This window comes from Dermochelys coriacea, chromosome 24, assembly GCF_009764565.3.
Source record: "Dermochelys coriacea isolate rDerCor1 chromosome 24, rDerCor1.pri.v4, whole genome shotgun sequence".
Classification (NCBI taxonomy): Eukaryota; Metazoa; Chordata; order Testudines; family Dermochelyidae; genus Dermochelys; species Dermochelys coriacea.
Window position 1 is genome coordinate 3,664,252 of NC_050091.1, and position 15,120 is coordinate 3,679,371.

Here is a 15,120-nt window from a genome sequence, read left to right on the forward strand (position 1 = left end):
CTGCCTAGTTAGACTGTAAACACTGCAGGGCAGGGACTTTCTCTCCCCTGGAGTCCGGGCAGCACCTGGCACAACGGGGCCCTGATCTCAGTGGGGCAGGGACTGTCTCTTACTCTGTGTCCGTGCAGCGCCTGGCTCAACGGGGCCCTGATTTCATGTGCTGCGGTACTGCAGCACTCAGAGAGCTGCCTCTGACTCCATCCCTTCTAACTGCCAGGAGGCTTGAGTGGGCCAGTCACCGTTCATGTGAGACTGTGTCTCCATCACAGCTAGGAAAGAACCCGGGCCCATTTGGGTCTCACCCAGAGCTAGAACCACCAGGGCGAGTTTGGATCTGATCTCCGAAGGGGTCTAGACTGGGCCCCCATTCAATATATTGGCATGCGGCTATACACTTACCAGTGCCCCCACTGGATGGAATCAGAACTCCTCAAAAGTGTGTCATATGGCCTATACTGCTGACCGTGAATGGGGATTCTCCCGTAGCTCAGGCGGATCTGGGTTCTAGCCCCACCCTGCCTGTCGTGAGTGGCTGGCGCCTGCAGCACGTTGACATCCGTGAAGCCGCCAGGCGGGTCCTGGGATCCCCCCCACCCCAGTGAAGGTTTCCCTTGGAGGAGGGGACGGGTTTACCTTGACGGCCACAAGCATCTTCTCCTGCCCGGGGATGAGGTTGTAGCACTCAGCCAGGAAGACCTTCCCGAAGGCCCCTTCCCCCAGCTCCCACTTCAGCACGATGTCCCTCCGCTTGATGTGATGGACGCCTGCAAAGAGCAAGGGCTGAGCTAAGCGTCCCCCCCACCCCAGCACCCACACACCCCACATAGGGGAGGTGCGGAGCTGGGCGGGGAGCGGCTGTCTCTCAGGGGCAGGGATCCGGAAGGGAAAGAGGGCCAGGGAGGCAGGGCAGGCTGGGGGAGGGTTGAATTTGGAAAAAGGGGGAGCTGGAGGCTCCAGTCAGGAGAAGGAGGAGAGAAGTCAGAGGGATCTGGCTGCATGAGAGGTGGGGTGGGGTCTGAGGCTCTTCCAGGGAGAGTAGTGAGGATCTGGTTAGGAGAATTGGAGGGGCCAAGAAGGAGGTCCAGGTGGGAGGGGCCAAGGGATCCAGGTGGGAGGGAGCAGCTCTGAACCCCTAGATTCCCCTGCCCCCTTCCTTTGCTTTTTCTCCACACAGCCAGTCCAGGACTCCCTGTCAACACCCCGACCCATGGCCAACCAGAGGCTGGACGTGCGTGCGTGGGCGTGTGTGCACCTTTCCCCTGTTAAGAACCCAGAGGGGCCCCACGCACGGGGCAGGGAGTGCCAGTGATCCCGCGTCACTGCACCCATTTACACCCCTGGGTACCCACATCCTTTCCAGCCCCTCTACCCCTGGGACCCACCCTGCCCCTCCTAAACCCTCTGGTAGCCCCCCAGTCCTCCCTTAATCCTCCCTGGAACCCACCCTGCCCCTCCGGACCCACCCTACCCCCCCCACCCTACCCTTGGCCCTTACAAGTGTCGCAGAAGTACTGCGGGTTCTCAATGACGTTGGTTTTCAGCCCCTCCAGCTTGCTCTCAGCTGAGGACTGGGGGCTGCTGCTCAGGTTCATGAAGTGCAAGGACATGGCCAGGTCGTCGTCCTGGGCCAGCACGGCCGCCCCTGCGTGGGATAGGGGAGAGATGTCAGGCTCCAGCAGCCCCCTGGTCTATCTGCCCTCACCCCCTGCCAGCGCTGCGGGGCTGACAGCGGGGAGCAGTGAGCAGAGCAGGTAGCTTTGCAGTAATTACCAAGGGGGCTGTCCCTGCTCTCCCCACCCCCGCAGGCATCTTCATCAAAGATCCAGCAGCAGGGCCGAGAGATCTGATGGCTCCAAGGACAACGGGGCACAGACAGGGGTGGGGAGGGCCAGGCACTGGGGTGCTAAAATCCCGCTCCTCCTGAGCTGCTGAAAGCAGTTGCCCATCAATGCCCGGGTGCCCTGGGGTTGCAGGTGGGGGTGCCTGCCTGGCTCCAGCCCAGGGGAAGGTGAAAACCCTCCCAGCCGGTCTCTCCTTGGGTCCCCCGAGCCTATCTTTGGGGAGCCCTCTGCAAAGTGAGTGAGGGTCACTCCGTGGCAGCCTCTGACCCCATTTTAGCCCCTGCAGAGGAATTTATCCTGGCCCCAGTGCAAGGAGTAACAGGGGAAGGCCATGCTCCCAGCGCTGTTCCGGGCATGGGTTAAAGCAGCCTCGGCTGTTGCAACACCTAGTGTAGACGGGGCTCCCCTGGGTTTGCTCTTGATTACCCTAGTTGAGGACCTGGCCCGACTCACACTAAGACGAGCGGGACCAAATCTGTGCTGTGGGGCCTGAGCTGCATAGAGGGGCCCACGGGAAGGGATCTCGGCTCGCCTAGCAAGAACCCGGATTTGGTCTGAGAATCCAACACCCTCACTTACAGGGACATGGTACACGCACCACACAGCCCGGTGCTTGGTGTGGTAACAAGCTCAGTAAGGGCCCTGTGGCCGACCCACTTAGGGGATAACAGCCTACTGCTGCTACCACTTCGCGGAGTTACTCCTTCAGCTCAAGCAGCAGAGGCCTGTACCTCCAGCCCTGATGTTCGCTGGGCCAGGAGGAGGGGGTTGCAGCGGCCACGCGGACTTACGGTTAATGCCGAACTTGGAATGCCGTCCGCATTTGTTGAGCACTATCAGCATGATGGAGAGGAAGAGGCAGGCGAAGACAGCCAGCGCCACTGCCACAGAGACCTGGAGAGAGGGAGGAGACACAGCTCAGTCCACGGGGCCAGAGAGCAATCCGGGCTTGGCTTTGGACCCAGACTCCTGGTGCCCAAGGGCTGGGATCCTGGGGCACAAACTGGCCCATCGCAGAGGTAAAGGCCCAGCTGCCATTTATGGGCCCCCCGCATCCACCTCAGGGGAGGTTGGATCCAGGGCTTTGGTCGAGGCTCTTCTCTGATGCAAAATCATTATGGCCACCAGCAGGGCGGAGAACATGCCACATGGCATAAGCCACTGAAGTCCTCTGCCCTGCCCTGCCTCTGCAGCTGCCACCTGAGGGCCTCAGAGCCCTTGATCGTTATTAACTAAGCCCCACAAGCCACCTGGAAGGTGAGTCAATGTCACAGCCCCCATTTCTCAGATGGGAAACTGAGGCATGGAGAGGGGAAGTGACTTGCTCAAGATCATCCAAGGTATTGATAGCGGAGGTCAGAAGAGAACCCAGGAGTCCTGGGTCTTGTCTCTCTGTGCCTCAGTTTCCCCACCTGTGAAGTGGGGGTAATGATACTGACCCACCTCATAGGGGGCTTTATTGGTTCATGTTTGCCAAGGGCAGTGAGCTTCTTCCAGAAAGGTGGAACAGACCATACGGTGATGTGTGCCCCGTCCTCACGCTGCAACAAAGGCAGGAATATTCTTGGTGACCCCTGTCCTGCCCCCGTCCCCCAAATCCGCTTTCCCAAGGCTCACCCCAAACGTATGCTCCTCTGACGTTTCCACCGGCCCGTCCAGCGTGCTGTTCCCCTTGCCTGCAGCAGGGAGAAAGGCAGCAGTGTTAGCTCAGTCTGAGAGACAGAAGCAAACTGCAGAATTCAGGGCTGGATCTCAAAGCTTCCAGGGTTTTATTTTGGGGTAGCAGTGATGAGTCTGGGGTTTGGAGTGGGGCTAGTTGCAAAATCTGGGGGTTCAGATGTCAAGCACCCCTTTCAGGGGGCAGGGATACGGGGTATGGGCCCCACAGAACACCCCAAAGGCCCATCCTCTCTCCTGTGCAGTGCTGGAGGATGATCTGCAAGATGCCTGCTTCCACTTGAACCACGGAGCCAGATCACAGGGCCAGCCAGTGCCAGGACGGGAGATGGCACTAGCCACACACCCCTCCATGCACCTGGCTGCTGCAGAACCTCCCAGGTGCATCCAGGTAAACCCCCCCCCCCAACAGGTTATGCCCTAAAGATCCTGTCAGTTTCACTGGAAGGCAGCCCTGGCATGGAGGACAAGCTACCCAAGGTCCTGGTTGAATTAATTCAGCCTCTCACACCACAGATCCTCCGGCTTCTCCTACTGAAAGAGGGGTTGGTAATGGGGCAAAGGGAAGGGTCTAGAGCAGGTAGGCGGGATGCAGCCCTTCTGGGGTGTGTCGGGTTCTGGGGCTCCCAATGCCCAGGGTGGATGGAGCTGCTCAGGCGCCTTGGACAAAGAGAAGCAGCTGCCCCCTAGGAAATACTCACCCACCGGAGGCAGGGACACTGCGGCAGCAGGCAAACGGGGAGGAAAAGTATTGTTACTCTCTGTACAGCATCAGCACCAGTTCCCAGGACCCCTGCCTTGGCCACCCCACCCTCTGCCCTAAGCAACCAAACCCAGCACCAGCAGCCCCTCAGCCAGAATCCAATCTGCATCAGAGTAACCCTCTGCTGACTTTTTGTTCAGCCCAAACCCAGGGCCTGAATGTCCTTCCACTCTGGTGTAAATCTGGAGTGACGCCCAATGGAGCGACTCTGGTGTAAAACCAGTGTGAGCAGGAGAAGACTCAGACACACCCAGACCCCAGCTGAATCATGCCCCAGCCCGGAAGCAGAGTGGGGGGGGGGAGTCGGACATAGCGCTCCAATCCCAAGGCTGCCCTGCCCCTCATGGACTCATTGGTGCGAAGTGAGTACTGGGGGGCAGCAGTGGCATTTCACATCCACATGACTCCAGTGCTATTGGCTGCTCCAGAGAGGTGCCAGATTTGGCCCCTCTATCTTCAGTCTTGACCCATCTCGATGAATAACCTACAAGATCTTTTATGGAGCCTTGTGGAGGGCAAGAGCAATCCCGTAATCGAGTATTATTATTAGGGGCATTGCTAGAGCATGGAGGAGATCAGGGCCCCGTCGTGCCGGGCACGACACAGACATGGTCTGAAATGGGTAGGAGGGGAAACTGTGGCACAGAGCAGAGACTTGCCTGAGGTCACAGGGCAGGGCAGGGCAGCGACGGAGCCAGAAATCTGTTCCTGCTAGCTATCCGCCCTAAGCAATTCCTCCCCATCCTTAGTGCTCACCCTAGGGTGGGCCCCATGGTGGTGGGGGAAGGCTCTGTTCCCAGCCCAGCAGGGTTATTAGGACCCGGGGTGGAGAAGGGGAGCTGTACCAACAATCGGCTCCTCGGGGTTGAAGCTGAAGGGGTTGTCCATGAAGCGTCCCGGGACGGTGCGGGCGTCGGCGCCCAGCAGGTTGCGGGCCAGCAGGGTGTAGTTCCCATTGTTGACGTGCGTGGGCCGGTTTAGCTGCAGGCAGCCATGCGCCACGGTGGAGTTGTGCTCGTACTCCACAATCTTGGTGTGGATGTACTGCCCTTCCACCAGGGCGGAGCCGTTGAACAGCCACCGGAGGGCTGGGGGCGGGTTGCCGTCCACCGAGAAAGGGATGCACCAGTAGTGCTGGGGAATGGCTTCCTGCAGGTCCAGGATCACGGCGGGGACTGCGAGGAGAGACGATAAACAGGGCCTCAGACCGGCACTTTGGCCCAGGGCCCAAAGGCAGTGGGCACAGTCACTAACCCAACCACACACCCGCTGGGCAGCCGGGGTTACAGATTCCTAAAGGGGAGCTCCCCTTAGAGATCGTCTACACTGCCGCTGGGAATGACCCTCCCAGTCTGGTGCTAGAGGGGGCTCGAGCTCGCATGCTAAAAGTAGCAGCATAGATATTCCAGCTTGGGTGCCCAAGCCCTCTTGAGCTGGGGCTAGAACATCCAGCTGGCTAATTTTAGTGCACTAGCCTGAGCCTTGCTAGCACAAGACCACCTGCCTAGGCTGTGAGGCTCGCTTGCAGCTGCAATGCAGATGCAGAGTCTCTGCAGGAAGCAACCAGATGGCCCCCCTACCGCCAAGGATTAGAACCTGTGACCTACAGCTCCAAAGCACAAACCACTAGCACTTAAGCTAAAGGAGCCCTCTCCTGCCCCCTGATCTCTTACATCCACTGTAGGTAGCCACAAAAGTGTGGCGCGTGTGTAGACAGACACACACACACACACTCTTGGAGATTTTCAAAGCCGCCTAAGGGATTTAGACACATCCCGATGCCGTAGGCAATGCTAAAAGCCTCAGCCGGAGTTTACAGCTTCTGCCTTGCAATCTATGTGCACCTCGTGCAGTGGCATGGAGGCTTGGAAGGAAAAAGCTGCTGAGTCCGAGCCCCCTTGGCCCCGTTGCTCTCGGGACAGAGCCCCAGAAACTGACCTGGCTGCTGGGAAAACTGGCTTCTCAGCAGAGAACAGGGCAAATGTCTCGCTCTTAGGCTCAACCACCATTGTCGCATCTGAGCCCCTCCCTGATCTGGGTTGTACTTATCCAGACAGCACCCCTGCAAGGCAGAGCTATCAGCTCCATATCAAACATGGGAAACTGAGGCACAGAGCGACGAAGGACGAAGCTTTGATTTAACCATATCGAACAACAATGGCTGAGAGGCCATGACAGCTTCATAGCCAACGTTCCTGGAGCTAGCTAGATCCAAACGACCTCAGGTACGTCTCCACAGGCTGCAGTGCTGACAGACCCTAAGTGACTCGCCCAAGGTCACTCCGGGAGTCTGTGGCAGAGTACAGACTTGAACCCAGGTCTCCCTAGCCACTGGGCAGTCCTCGCTCTTGTAAACCCTGCCTCCAGCTGCCCAGTCAGATCTGCATGCCGCTTACAAGTGACATTCAGCTGCACAGCTTCCTCGCTGGGGCCTGCCTCGTTCTCAGCCCAGCAGGTGATGTCTTTTCGGTTAAAGCCGGAGGAGACGTTGAAGATCTGCAGGGTGATTTCTGAGTCAGACTTCTGCGGGGACAGAGAGAGAGAGCGCGCACTCAGCCTGCTATGACACCAGCGCCATGACGCACTCTGATCTGCAGCCCCCTGCATGGAAGGGCCATTCAAAAGCTCATGCCTGACAGGGAAAAGCCTGAACTATGGGAGAATCTCCACTTGCTGCCACCAGTGTAGGGACTTGGACATGCTGCCGTGTTATTCTGACACCAGCCTGCAGAGGGCAAGGGCAGCACAAGTGAACTGGGTGCAAATATCCCTCTTTCTGCAGGATTTAGGCCAGTCGCTTGTACTAAACACCCCATGGCCTGTCCTCACTCATAAAAAGGACAAGGCAGCAGGGTCTAGTGGTTGGAGAATTGGCCTGGGGCTCAGGACAGCACCTGGCGCAAGAGGGCCCTGATCTGGGTCACTGTGTGCTACTGTTATACTGGCCCTATAACTGTTATTTGTGGTGTGCTAGCTCCCAAAGGCACGGAGTCAGACCCCAGTGTCTTAAGTGCTTGGCACCCTTCTAAGCAGAAATGTACCATAGGAGCTCACCTCACATGATCCCTGCTGTTCAATATTTGCGGAGAGGCAGTTTGAGGGTGGGGGTGGTTGGCATTCAAAATACTGAGGCCCTACAGTACTTAGCAGGCACCACCCAGCTAAGGAATCCTTCATTAACAAAGGATAACAATCCCCCATGAGGGAAACTGAGGCACAGAGCAGTCATATAGTCCACTGGCAGGGCCAAGATTAGAAGTCAATCAGTGCAAGGCTCTGCAGCCCAGGTACCTGCCACTACACCGCACTGGTTTGCTGGGGACGTGGCTTCTAGCCACTGGATCGTGCTGCTGCAGTGAAGGAGCAGTTCTGTCCGACAACACACAGAGAGCTGGCGAGCAGGGAGCTAAATTTAAATGGGGCTCAACTTCAAGCCTCCCAAAGAGTCTCCGTAGGGTGCCCCAGGTCTCTGGGGCCACGAGTGGTGGACATTTTTTAAGTGCAACTTTCTTCCTTGAAAAATGTGGGGTTTTTTTTCCTTTTTTAAATTTTCTCCCTAGAATTGGAAATTTTAGATGGGGGGGGGGGAAATCACAATTTTCCCTGGGCCATGGACAGTTTTGACAGAAAGTTTTCAACCAGCCTCAGTGGGGACCTGGGGCCAGCCGTTGTCCCTCTGAGCTCCAAACCATAGCGACTGTATTGTCTTTGCCTTGGTGATGACGGGGGGCTCGGGTCCCACATCGGGGACGATCCAGCGCCCGTGTGCCTGCGGCTCGCCCGTGAAGTGGCATGTTAGGTTCACGCTCTCGCCCTGCTGCACTGGCACGCCCTGGTACTCAATCCAGATCTCTGGCGGGTCTGCCAAAGAGAGGGGAGGAGAACGAAACATTGGCTCTGCTCTGACCCCCAGGCGCTGCCTTGCGGGGGAGAGGGGCCAGGGAAAGCCAACGGCCAGAGACTGGAAGGACCCAGGAACCGATCCCAGCCAGACCTTTGGAGAATCCAGCCCGGGTGTCACTGAGTCTGGTACCCGCTGGGACAGAACCCTGTGGGTTCAGCCCGCACTGTGGGGGTGCCCATGCAGTGCTCACATGGGCGCCGAAGCTCAGGGGCTTCATGGGGTGCCTTGAATTAACAAACCCCAAAGCACCACAGTGGGCTCCAGAGGGAACCCTGGGGCCTGGTCTCTGTGGAAACTCGACTCACTCTCCATGACCCCAGGAGGTCGTTTGATTTCCCCTCGCTTCTGGGACCCCTGACGAGATCAGGGCCCTGGGTGGGGAGGAGAAGCACCATCAGCAGGCAGTTAGACAGGCAAGAAGGGAGAGCAGGTTGGATCCTCGGCCGGAGTCAGCTGGCACCACACGGGCTGAGACACCTCCTGGCTGTGATGCCCGTGCCTCTGATCACTGGGCATCATGGGGAGACAGCACCCACAGGTGTCTCAGCCATGCCAGGAGTCTGGTGGGGGGGCGGATCCTAAGCCAGGCCCTCCCCCACTGTCCTTCAGCTTCCTTTTTCTCTGCTCTCCCTGTTCACCCATCCAAGCCAATGCTGAACCCACGTGGATTCTGCCTGCTGCCTCCCCCAGTACTGCCCCAGGGGAATGCCCTGCTGCCCCCCGGCACTGCCCGATGGGAACGCCCTGCTGCCCCCCCAGTACCACCCCATGAGAAGGTCCTGCTGCCTCCCAATACCACCCCACGGAAACACCCTGCAGCCCCCCACACACACCTGTGCCCCAGTATCACCCCATTGTCTCCAGATTTACCCTACTGCAAACATGGTACAGAATCAGCATGAGGCACAGCAGACCCCAAGTGGGGTGCGCATGGGGCACAGCCAGGGCACAAGAGGCTGCGTGTTCCCCTGCACAGCAGCCTGCCCCGCTCACACACCCAGCCCCACCCTGCTCCATTTCTCCCGGAGGAGACCTACCGCAGCCCTTGATGTGTAGGTCCTCCAGGGGGATTTCCTCTCTCTCCAGCCAGCAGCTCAGGGACTGGTTCCCCAAGTCGGCCCGGCTGCTCCCCTGCCACAGCTGCAGCCAGCGGATCCCACACGAGCACAGGAAGGGGTTCCCCACGAGGACCCTGGGCGGGGGAGAAGGACAGGAGGTTGGTCAGGTGGAATGAGGGAGTGGGGTGCTAAGGGCTCTGTGTCAGAGCTGGGGGAAATTTGGGTCCTGCTGGACTTTGGCGGGGCAACAAAGCTCTCACCCCTGAGCCGACCCCATCCCTGGACTACTGGTCCCAGGCAATCTGGGATCGAGAGGGTACAATGGGAACTGAGCTCATTAGGCTCCAGAACAGGCAGAGCCGGCAGAGGCAGGGACCCTCAAAACATTCAGCCAATGGGCCAACACAGGGCTGTCAAACCCAGGAAGAGACTCCCTGGTCTAGAACGAGTGGAACGGTTCAAGGGGCAAGAGCGTTCCCTTCACCTAACATAGAACCCGCTCGGTCATGGTCTTCTAGAGCAGATCTAGAACCTGGCCCCTAGAACACGAGTCCAGAACTGAACTGGAAAGAGGTTCCTAGAAGAGGTCTAGAACCGAGCTGGAAATGGGCTCTTGGAACAGCAGGCTAGGACTGAATTAGGAAAGGGTTTCTAGTTGAGCTCTTGACCAGACATGGAAACCTGCTCCTAGAACACGAGTCTAGAACTGAACTGGAAAGAGGTTTCTATCAGAGTTCTGGAGCAGATTTAGAAGAGCGCAGCACCCCGGCATTTAAACAGAAACAGGTCTGTGGATTCAGAGGGTTGAACAGAGTCCCGGCGCATTCACTAACTCACCGACACCCCCAGATCTCCCTGTCCCTATGCTTGGGGAAGGAAGGACAGATCCAGAGCAGTTGTTAGCAGGTGGTACCTGCATACACCATTTCTGGGGTTGGCCCACCCATGACAATGGCCCCACCTTTGGGGAGGGGCTCGATCCTCCAGCTGGTGTCAATCCGGAGTGATTCCGGTGCAGCAACCCTGGGGCACCAGGCTCTGAGTGTTGCCCTGGCAGGCGACAGTTTGGGGAAAGGCCCCGTCTGGGTTTACTTACAGTTCCTGCAGGGCCAGGGGGTGGAACGTCCGCCAGGAGAGCGACTGCAGGTAGTTGGAGGAGAGGTTCCTGCCGGCAGGAAGAGAGACCCCCACTGAGCTGTGGTCCTGGGCCCCCCTCCCACTGTGAAGTGGAGAAAGCCACGCTCCTCCCCGGGCTGCGATGAACTGGCCCAAGCCTGCCCAGTGGAAAGCGCCCTCCAGCTCCCACGGAGCGCACGACAGCTCATGGGAGGTTGGAAAGACCCCGTCCACCCTGACTGGGCCATTCCCTTCCCCCAGCCTGGTGAGAAATATCCCCCACCCTGCCCTCGGCGGAGACAATTCCACAACCTCCGGGCTCTCAGGCAGGGGCTCAGCCCTACCCACCTACAACAGGGCCCTATAACCACAGTGGCTATGCTTCGCACAATTGAGGTGATATTTATCCCCCCCAAGGGCAGGAGGGAAACTGAGGCCCAGAGACACTAAGTGACCTTGGCCAAGGTCACCCGGGGAGTTAGAGGCTGAATGCAGGTCCCCACCCTTTCTCTCTGCCCTAATTTGCCTGGGTTACCTTTGAGCCCAACTGGTCCAAATGATCATCCCTGGTGCCACCCTGCCCAGATCGTCAGCTCTTCAGGGCAGGGCCTGTAGAAGCGCCGGAGAGCCCCAGTCATGGAGCAGGGCCCCGTGGCGCAAGGCGCTGTACAGACACACAGTGAAGACAGGGTGCCTGATTCAAAGAGTTGATAAGAAACGAGAGAGGGTGGTGGGGAGAGACAGAGCACAAGGAAACCAGCAGACAAGGCAGGGCACCATGACGGGCCGTGAGCGGCCCCAGCTCACCGGCTGCCTACCCGTTGTGGTGCATTTTGTGGCTATCAGGCCAAAAAGATGTTTGAAGAAGGTACTCAGGTGTCTAACTCACTTAGGCTTGTTTGTAAATCCCCCCAAGTTGCCCCTCTGCATTCCTAAGCACCTAAATACTTTGGTCAACCCAGGCCCCTATACTGGGCACAGTCACTTTGACTGGGGAATGGAAAGCGCTGCCTTTCGGATCTGGGGGCACCTGAGAGGTGCTTATAGGATCAAAGCATTTGCTGTCCCCCAAAACTGGGCCTGGTGGGTGGAGAAGGGTGAATCAGGGCCCCTCCATCATGTGTTGGGGGAGAGAACGTGTCCGTCCTCCCCGTCAAGTTAACCCCCTTGGGATCAGGGGGGAGCCCCCCGCACTGCGGCCGACACCCCCATTCTACCCCCCGCCCTGCCTCAGCCTCGTGTTATTGATCTACCCCCTTCAATCCAAGGGCAGGATCAAAATAGCTATAAACACCCGGAGGGAGGGGACGCCTTCCCGGGGGAGGTGGGAAGGGATGGAGGGATGAGGAGTGATGCCGATCCCTGGAGAGCAGGCAAGAGAGACACCTGTCCTGGGAATGGGGGCAGGCCAGGGGGTTGCTGCATGCACATGGGCGGGGGACAGGGACTCCCGCCCCAACGCAGTCGCTTGGGGGCAGTGCGGCTTTCCCACGGGGTGCGCTGGGAACAGGCCTCCCTCCTGCTCAGATCGATGATTTCTCACTCAGCAGCAAGGCCCTGCGGCCCATGTCACACCCCCACCCCTCCACCAAGGCTCCGCTCCCCACATCCCGTGCCCCAGCTGCCGAGGGATCGAGTTCTGCTGCTCACTTCGATTTCAGTCGGAGAGACAGCTGTGCCCAATCAATCCCCCTGGCCTCTAGGCAGGGGGAAACAAAGCCACCCAGCAGGGGTAGGAGTTAGCCGGTGCCTGAAACTGATGGACGGATAGATAGATAGATAGATGTGTATCAGCTGGTGAAGCCAGGGGCTGGCTAACATGGTGACCTGGCCCATTCGGGAGGGCACAATCCAAGATTTCTGAGACCTGGGTTCTAGTCCCAGCTCTGCCACTAGCCTGCTGGGGTGACCTTGGGCAAGTCAGATCTTCTCTTTGTGCCTCAGTTTCTCCTCCCACCTTTTATCTCTTTCAACCGCAAGCACTTCAGTGTGAGGACTGTCTTTCAGGACACCTATGTACAGCGCCGGGCGCATCAGGGCCTCATCTCAATACAGCTATAGGTTGCCCATTGCACTGAAAAGACAAAGTCCCGCTTCAATGGGGAAAAAGCAGGCCCCATGGGGTGGCACGGAGCGACGCAACAAGGGCCCTGCAGGGGGCGCTACTCACAAATGGGTCAGCTTGGGGTTGGCGCGGAAAGCGTCTGTGGCGATGTACCGCAGCCCGGAGGCAGCGATGGTGCTGGAAGGGAAGAGCAAAGAGACACCGCGAATTTCCAGGTGCTGAGGGCCGACGCCAACAGCAACCCTCGCGCCCGCATGGTTACGCCAGGGCTGAACTTGGCCCAGCAGCAATGTTCCCTCTAATTTTTGACAGGTTGAGTGTGCAAAAAATTGCTTCTGTGCAAATTGTTGTGTGCGCGGGGTTTCGGGTCCGTGCGCGCGCGCCCACGCACCCAGCTTCAAGGGAACAGGGCTCAGTAGCTTTTCTTCTGAGCTGCAGCCCAACTCCCACTCCCCGCAATGCCTTGCCTGCACTGTCCCTGTGTGGGTGTGAATATGCCCCCCCACCCCCGCCGGGCATCCCCTGCCAGGTTCTCTGATTCCCCCAGGCAGCCCAGCACAGGTTAGAGCAACCTGAAGGCTGCTCTATGTGACACCAAAGTCTGGGGAGTGCAAAGGGGAGAGTTAAAGCTACCTTAAGCCCCATCCCAGGGGTTCCCTCAGTTGAAGTGGGCTTTTGCCCCCCATTATACACCCTTTGCATGCCCCCCATCTACCTCCCCCCCATGCACGTGTAAGGCTGGGGCTACTCACAGGTTCTTCAGCTCCCGCAGGGACTTGGTGTCAGCCTGAGTCAAGCTCGTCATGTCCTTCTGGTTCTCGATAACCCTGCAGGGGAGACACAACCCGGCGTGGGGCCCGTCAGTCCCCCAGGGCCTTCCCCCTGCCCCGCAAAGCCAGGATCTCTCCCCGCACCGGGTTGAGCATCAGCTGGCTCCAATCCTGCCCTGTCCTGAGGGGGCGCCAGGGCTGAGAGATTGGGGAAGGGGGAGGTTTTAGTGCTTGGTCTAGGAGGCAAGGGGCGATGGGAAGGGAGACAGGGGGTTCGTGGGATGCTCAGGTGGGGCAGGCTGTCAAATTCCGAGGGAAGCAAACGACTTTTTAAAGCAAGTTTCTGCTCAGAACAAGGGGGCTGTTGCGCCGGCTGGAGGGTCTCATCCCTCTTCCCCATCCCACCCCACTCCAAAGCTCTATCCCCCCTTTGCCATTATCCCCAGGGCAATGGGGCTGTGGCTCACTGGGCTGCCAGGGCCGTGGGGTGGCGTTGGCAGAGAGCCCAAGGGAGGGGGCCAGGAAGAGATGCTGTCAACGGAGCCGTAGGTGCACAGTGAAAGCCGACATCTCAGGGACTCCTGCGCCAGGCGGCCCCATCTGGAGTCGCCGCTGCAAAGAGCCGCTGAGCCCTCACTCTGGGGCGCACCCTGTCTAGTGGCCTACGCAGCCCCCCTGCTTTCACTGCAGCCCCCAGGGCCTCGAGGCAGCATGGCCTAGTGGATAGTGCACAGGACTGTGACTCGAGAGACTTCAGTTCTGTTTCCGGCTCTGCTCCCGGGTGACCTTGGGCAAGTCACTTCCCTCCTCTGTGCCTCAGTTTCCCCACCTGTACAGTGGTGATAATGACACTGACTTCCTTTGCAAAGAGCTAGGGATTGTTATTAAAAGGGGGAAATGAATGTATCTGCAGGCAGGGAAGGATCATTAGCTGCACTTTATAGATGGGGAAACTGAGGCACGCCACGATTAAAGGCCAGATAGACAGGTGCTCTCAGCGCCCATGCTCAGGGATTGATTTCCCAGGGCTCAGCTCCCCTTCAGGCCAGATTGTATGATACAAGTCAAGATCAGGGCCCTTGCCCTGGTCAATGCTGCTCAGACACGGTGAAGTGCTTGGAGCCTGCCCCGCTGGGGGTGTACAGCAGGATTTTCATGCTGCGCTCTGTGGACAGTCGGCCCCAGGTCACACAGGGAGCAGGGTCAGAACCAGGCTTGGAGCCCCAGTCTCCTGAGTCCAACGCGCGGCTGGACGCACCAGCCAACCCATGGCGCCTGGCAGCTGGACCGAAGCAGACACACTTCTGATTAACCCCAAACCGGCTCCCGCGGGACAGCCAGAGATCAGACCCGGGCTGCTCACGCAAGCCAGAGCCGGAGGGTCCCGGCTGATGCCAGACACTGCTCAGCTTAGCCAATGCTGCAGTCCTGGTCCATAGAACGCCCTGCTAGCCCAGCCTGGGTCTCCCCTCCCTTCCCCCCCCCGCAGGGCTAAGGACACCCCTCAACCCTGACCCCTGCAGCTCTGCCATAGCCCCTCAACCCCGATCTGCAGCCCCCCGCCCCAGCTGCTCCAGCCTTGGGCCCCTCCACTCAATCCCCTTAAGCAAATTCCAGGAGCCCCCTGGAGGCTGCTTTTATTACTGCACCTCCTTGACCTCCCCCGCCCCTTCCCCACTTCCCACTCGTATTCAGGACCGAATTTTGGGGGTGGCTGTTTCTGGGGAGCCCCATGGGGCCCGATCCTCAGAGGGGGCTCAGCAGCCGTGACCCAGATGGGAGCTGCAAGGCCCGGCCCCCGTGGGAATCAGCTGGAGACAACTGAGGCAGGAGGCAAACTTAAAAGACACCATTGACCTTAGTGACCCCGGGAGGGGGGGCATAGCAATTTCTAGGGGTATCGGGGGAAGGGGGGGAAAAAGGGTT

At 58.8% G+C, this 15,120-nt stretch overlaps 1 protein-coding gene across 1 annotated transcript in view; it reads right to left on the minus strand.

Moving 5' to 3' along the window:
- Positions 1 to 15,120, minus strand: part of NTRK1 (neurotrophic receptor tyrosine kinase 1) — a 29,271-nt gene that overhangs the window by 6,296 nt on the left and 7,855 nt on the right. Inside the window, exons 2-13 of the mRNA XM_038382847.2 lie at positions 13,177 to 13,251; positions 12,530 to 12,601; positions 10,340 to 10,408; positions 9,223 to 9,377; positions 7,994 to 8,142; positions 6,678 to 6,804; positions 5,127 to 5,456; positions 4,220 to 4,237; positions 3,459 to 3,517; positions 2,633 to 2,735; positions 1,496 to 1,642; positions 634 to 764 (exon numbers count right to left, since the gene is read on the minus strand). Of these exons, the coding sequence (XP_038238775.2) occupies positions 634 to 764; positions 1,496 to 1,642; positions 2,633 to 2,735; positions 3,459 to 3,517; positions 4,220 to 4,237; positions 5,127 to 5,456; positions 6,678 to 6,804; positions 7,994 to 8,142; positions 9,223 to 9,377; positions 10,340 to 10,408; positions 12,530 to 12,601; positions 13,177 to 13,251 (1,435 nt within the window). The remainder of the gene's footprint in view (positions 1 to 633; positions 765 to 1,495; positions 1,643 to 2,632; positions 2,736 to 3,458; positions 3,518 to 4,219; positions 4,238 to 5,126; positions 5,457 to 6,677; positions 6,805 to 7,993; positions 8,143 to 9,222; positions 9,378 to 10,339; positions 10,409 to 12,529; positions 12,602 to 13,176; positions 13,252 to 15,120) is intronic.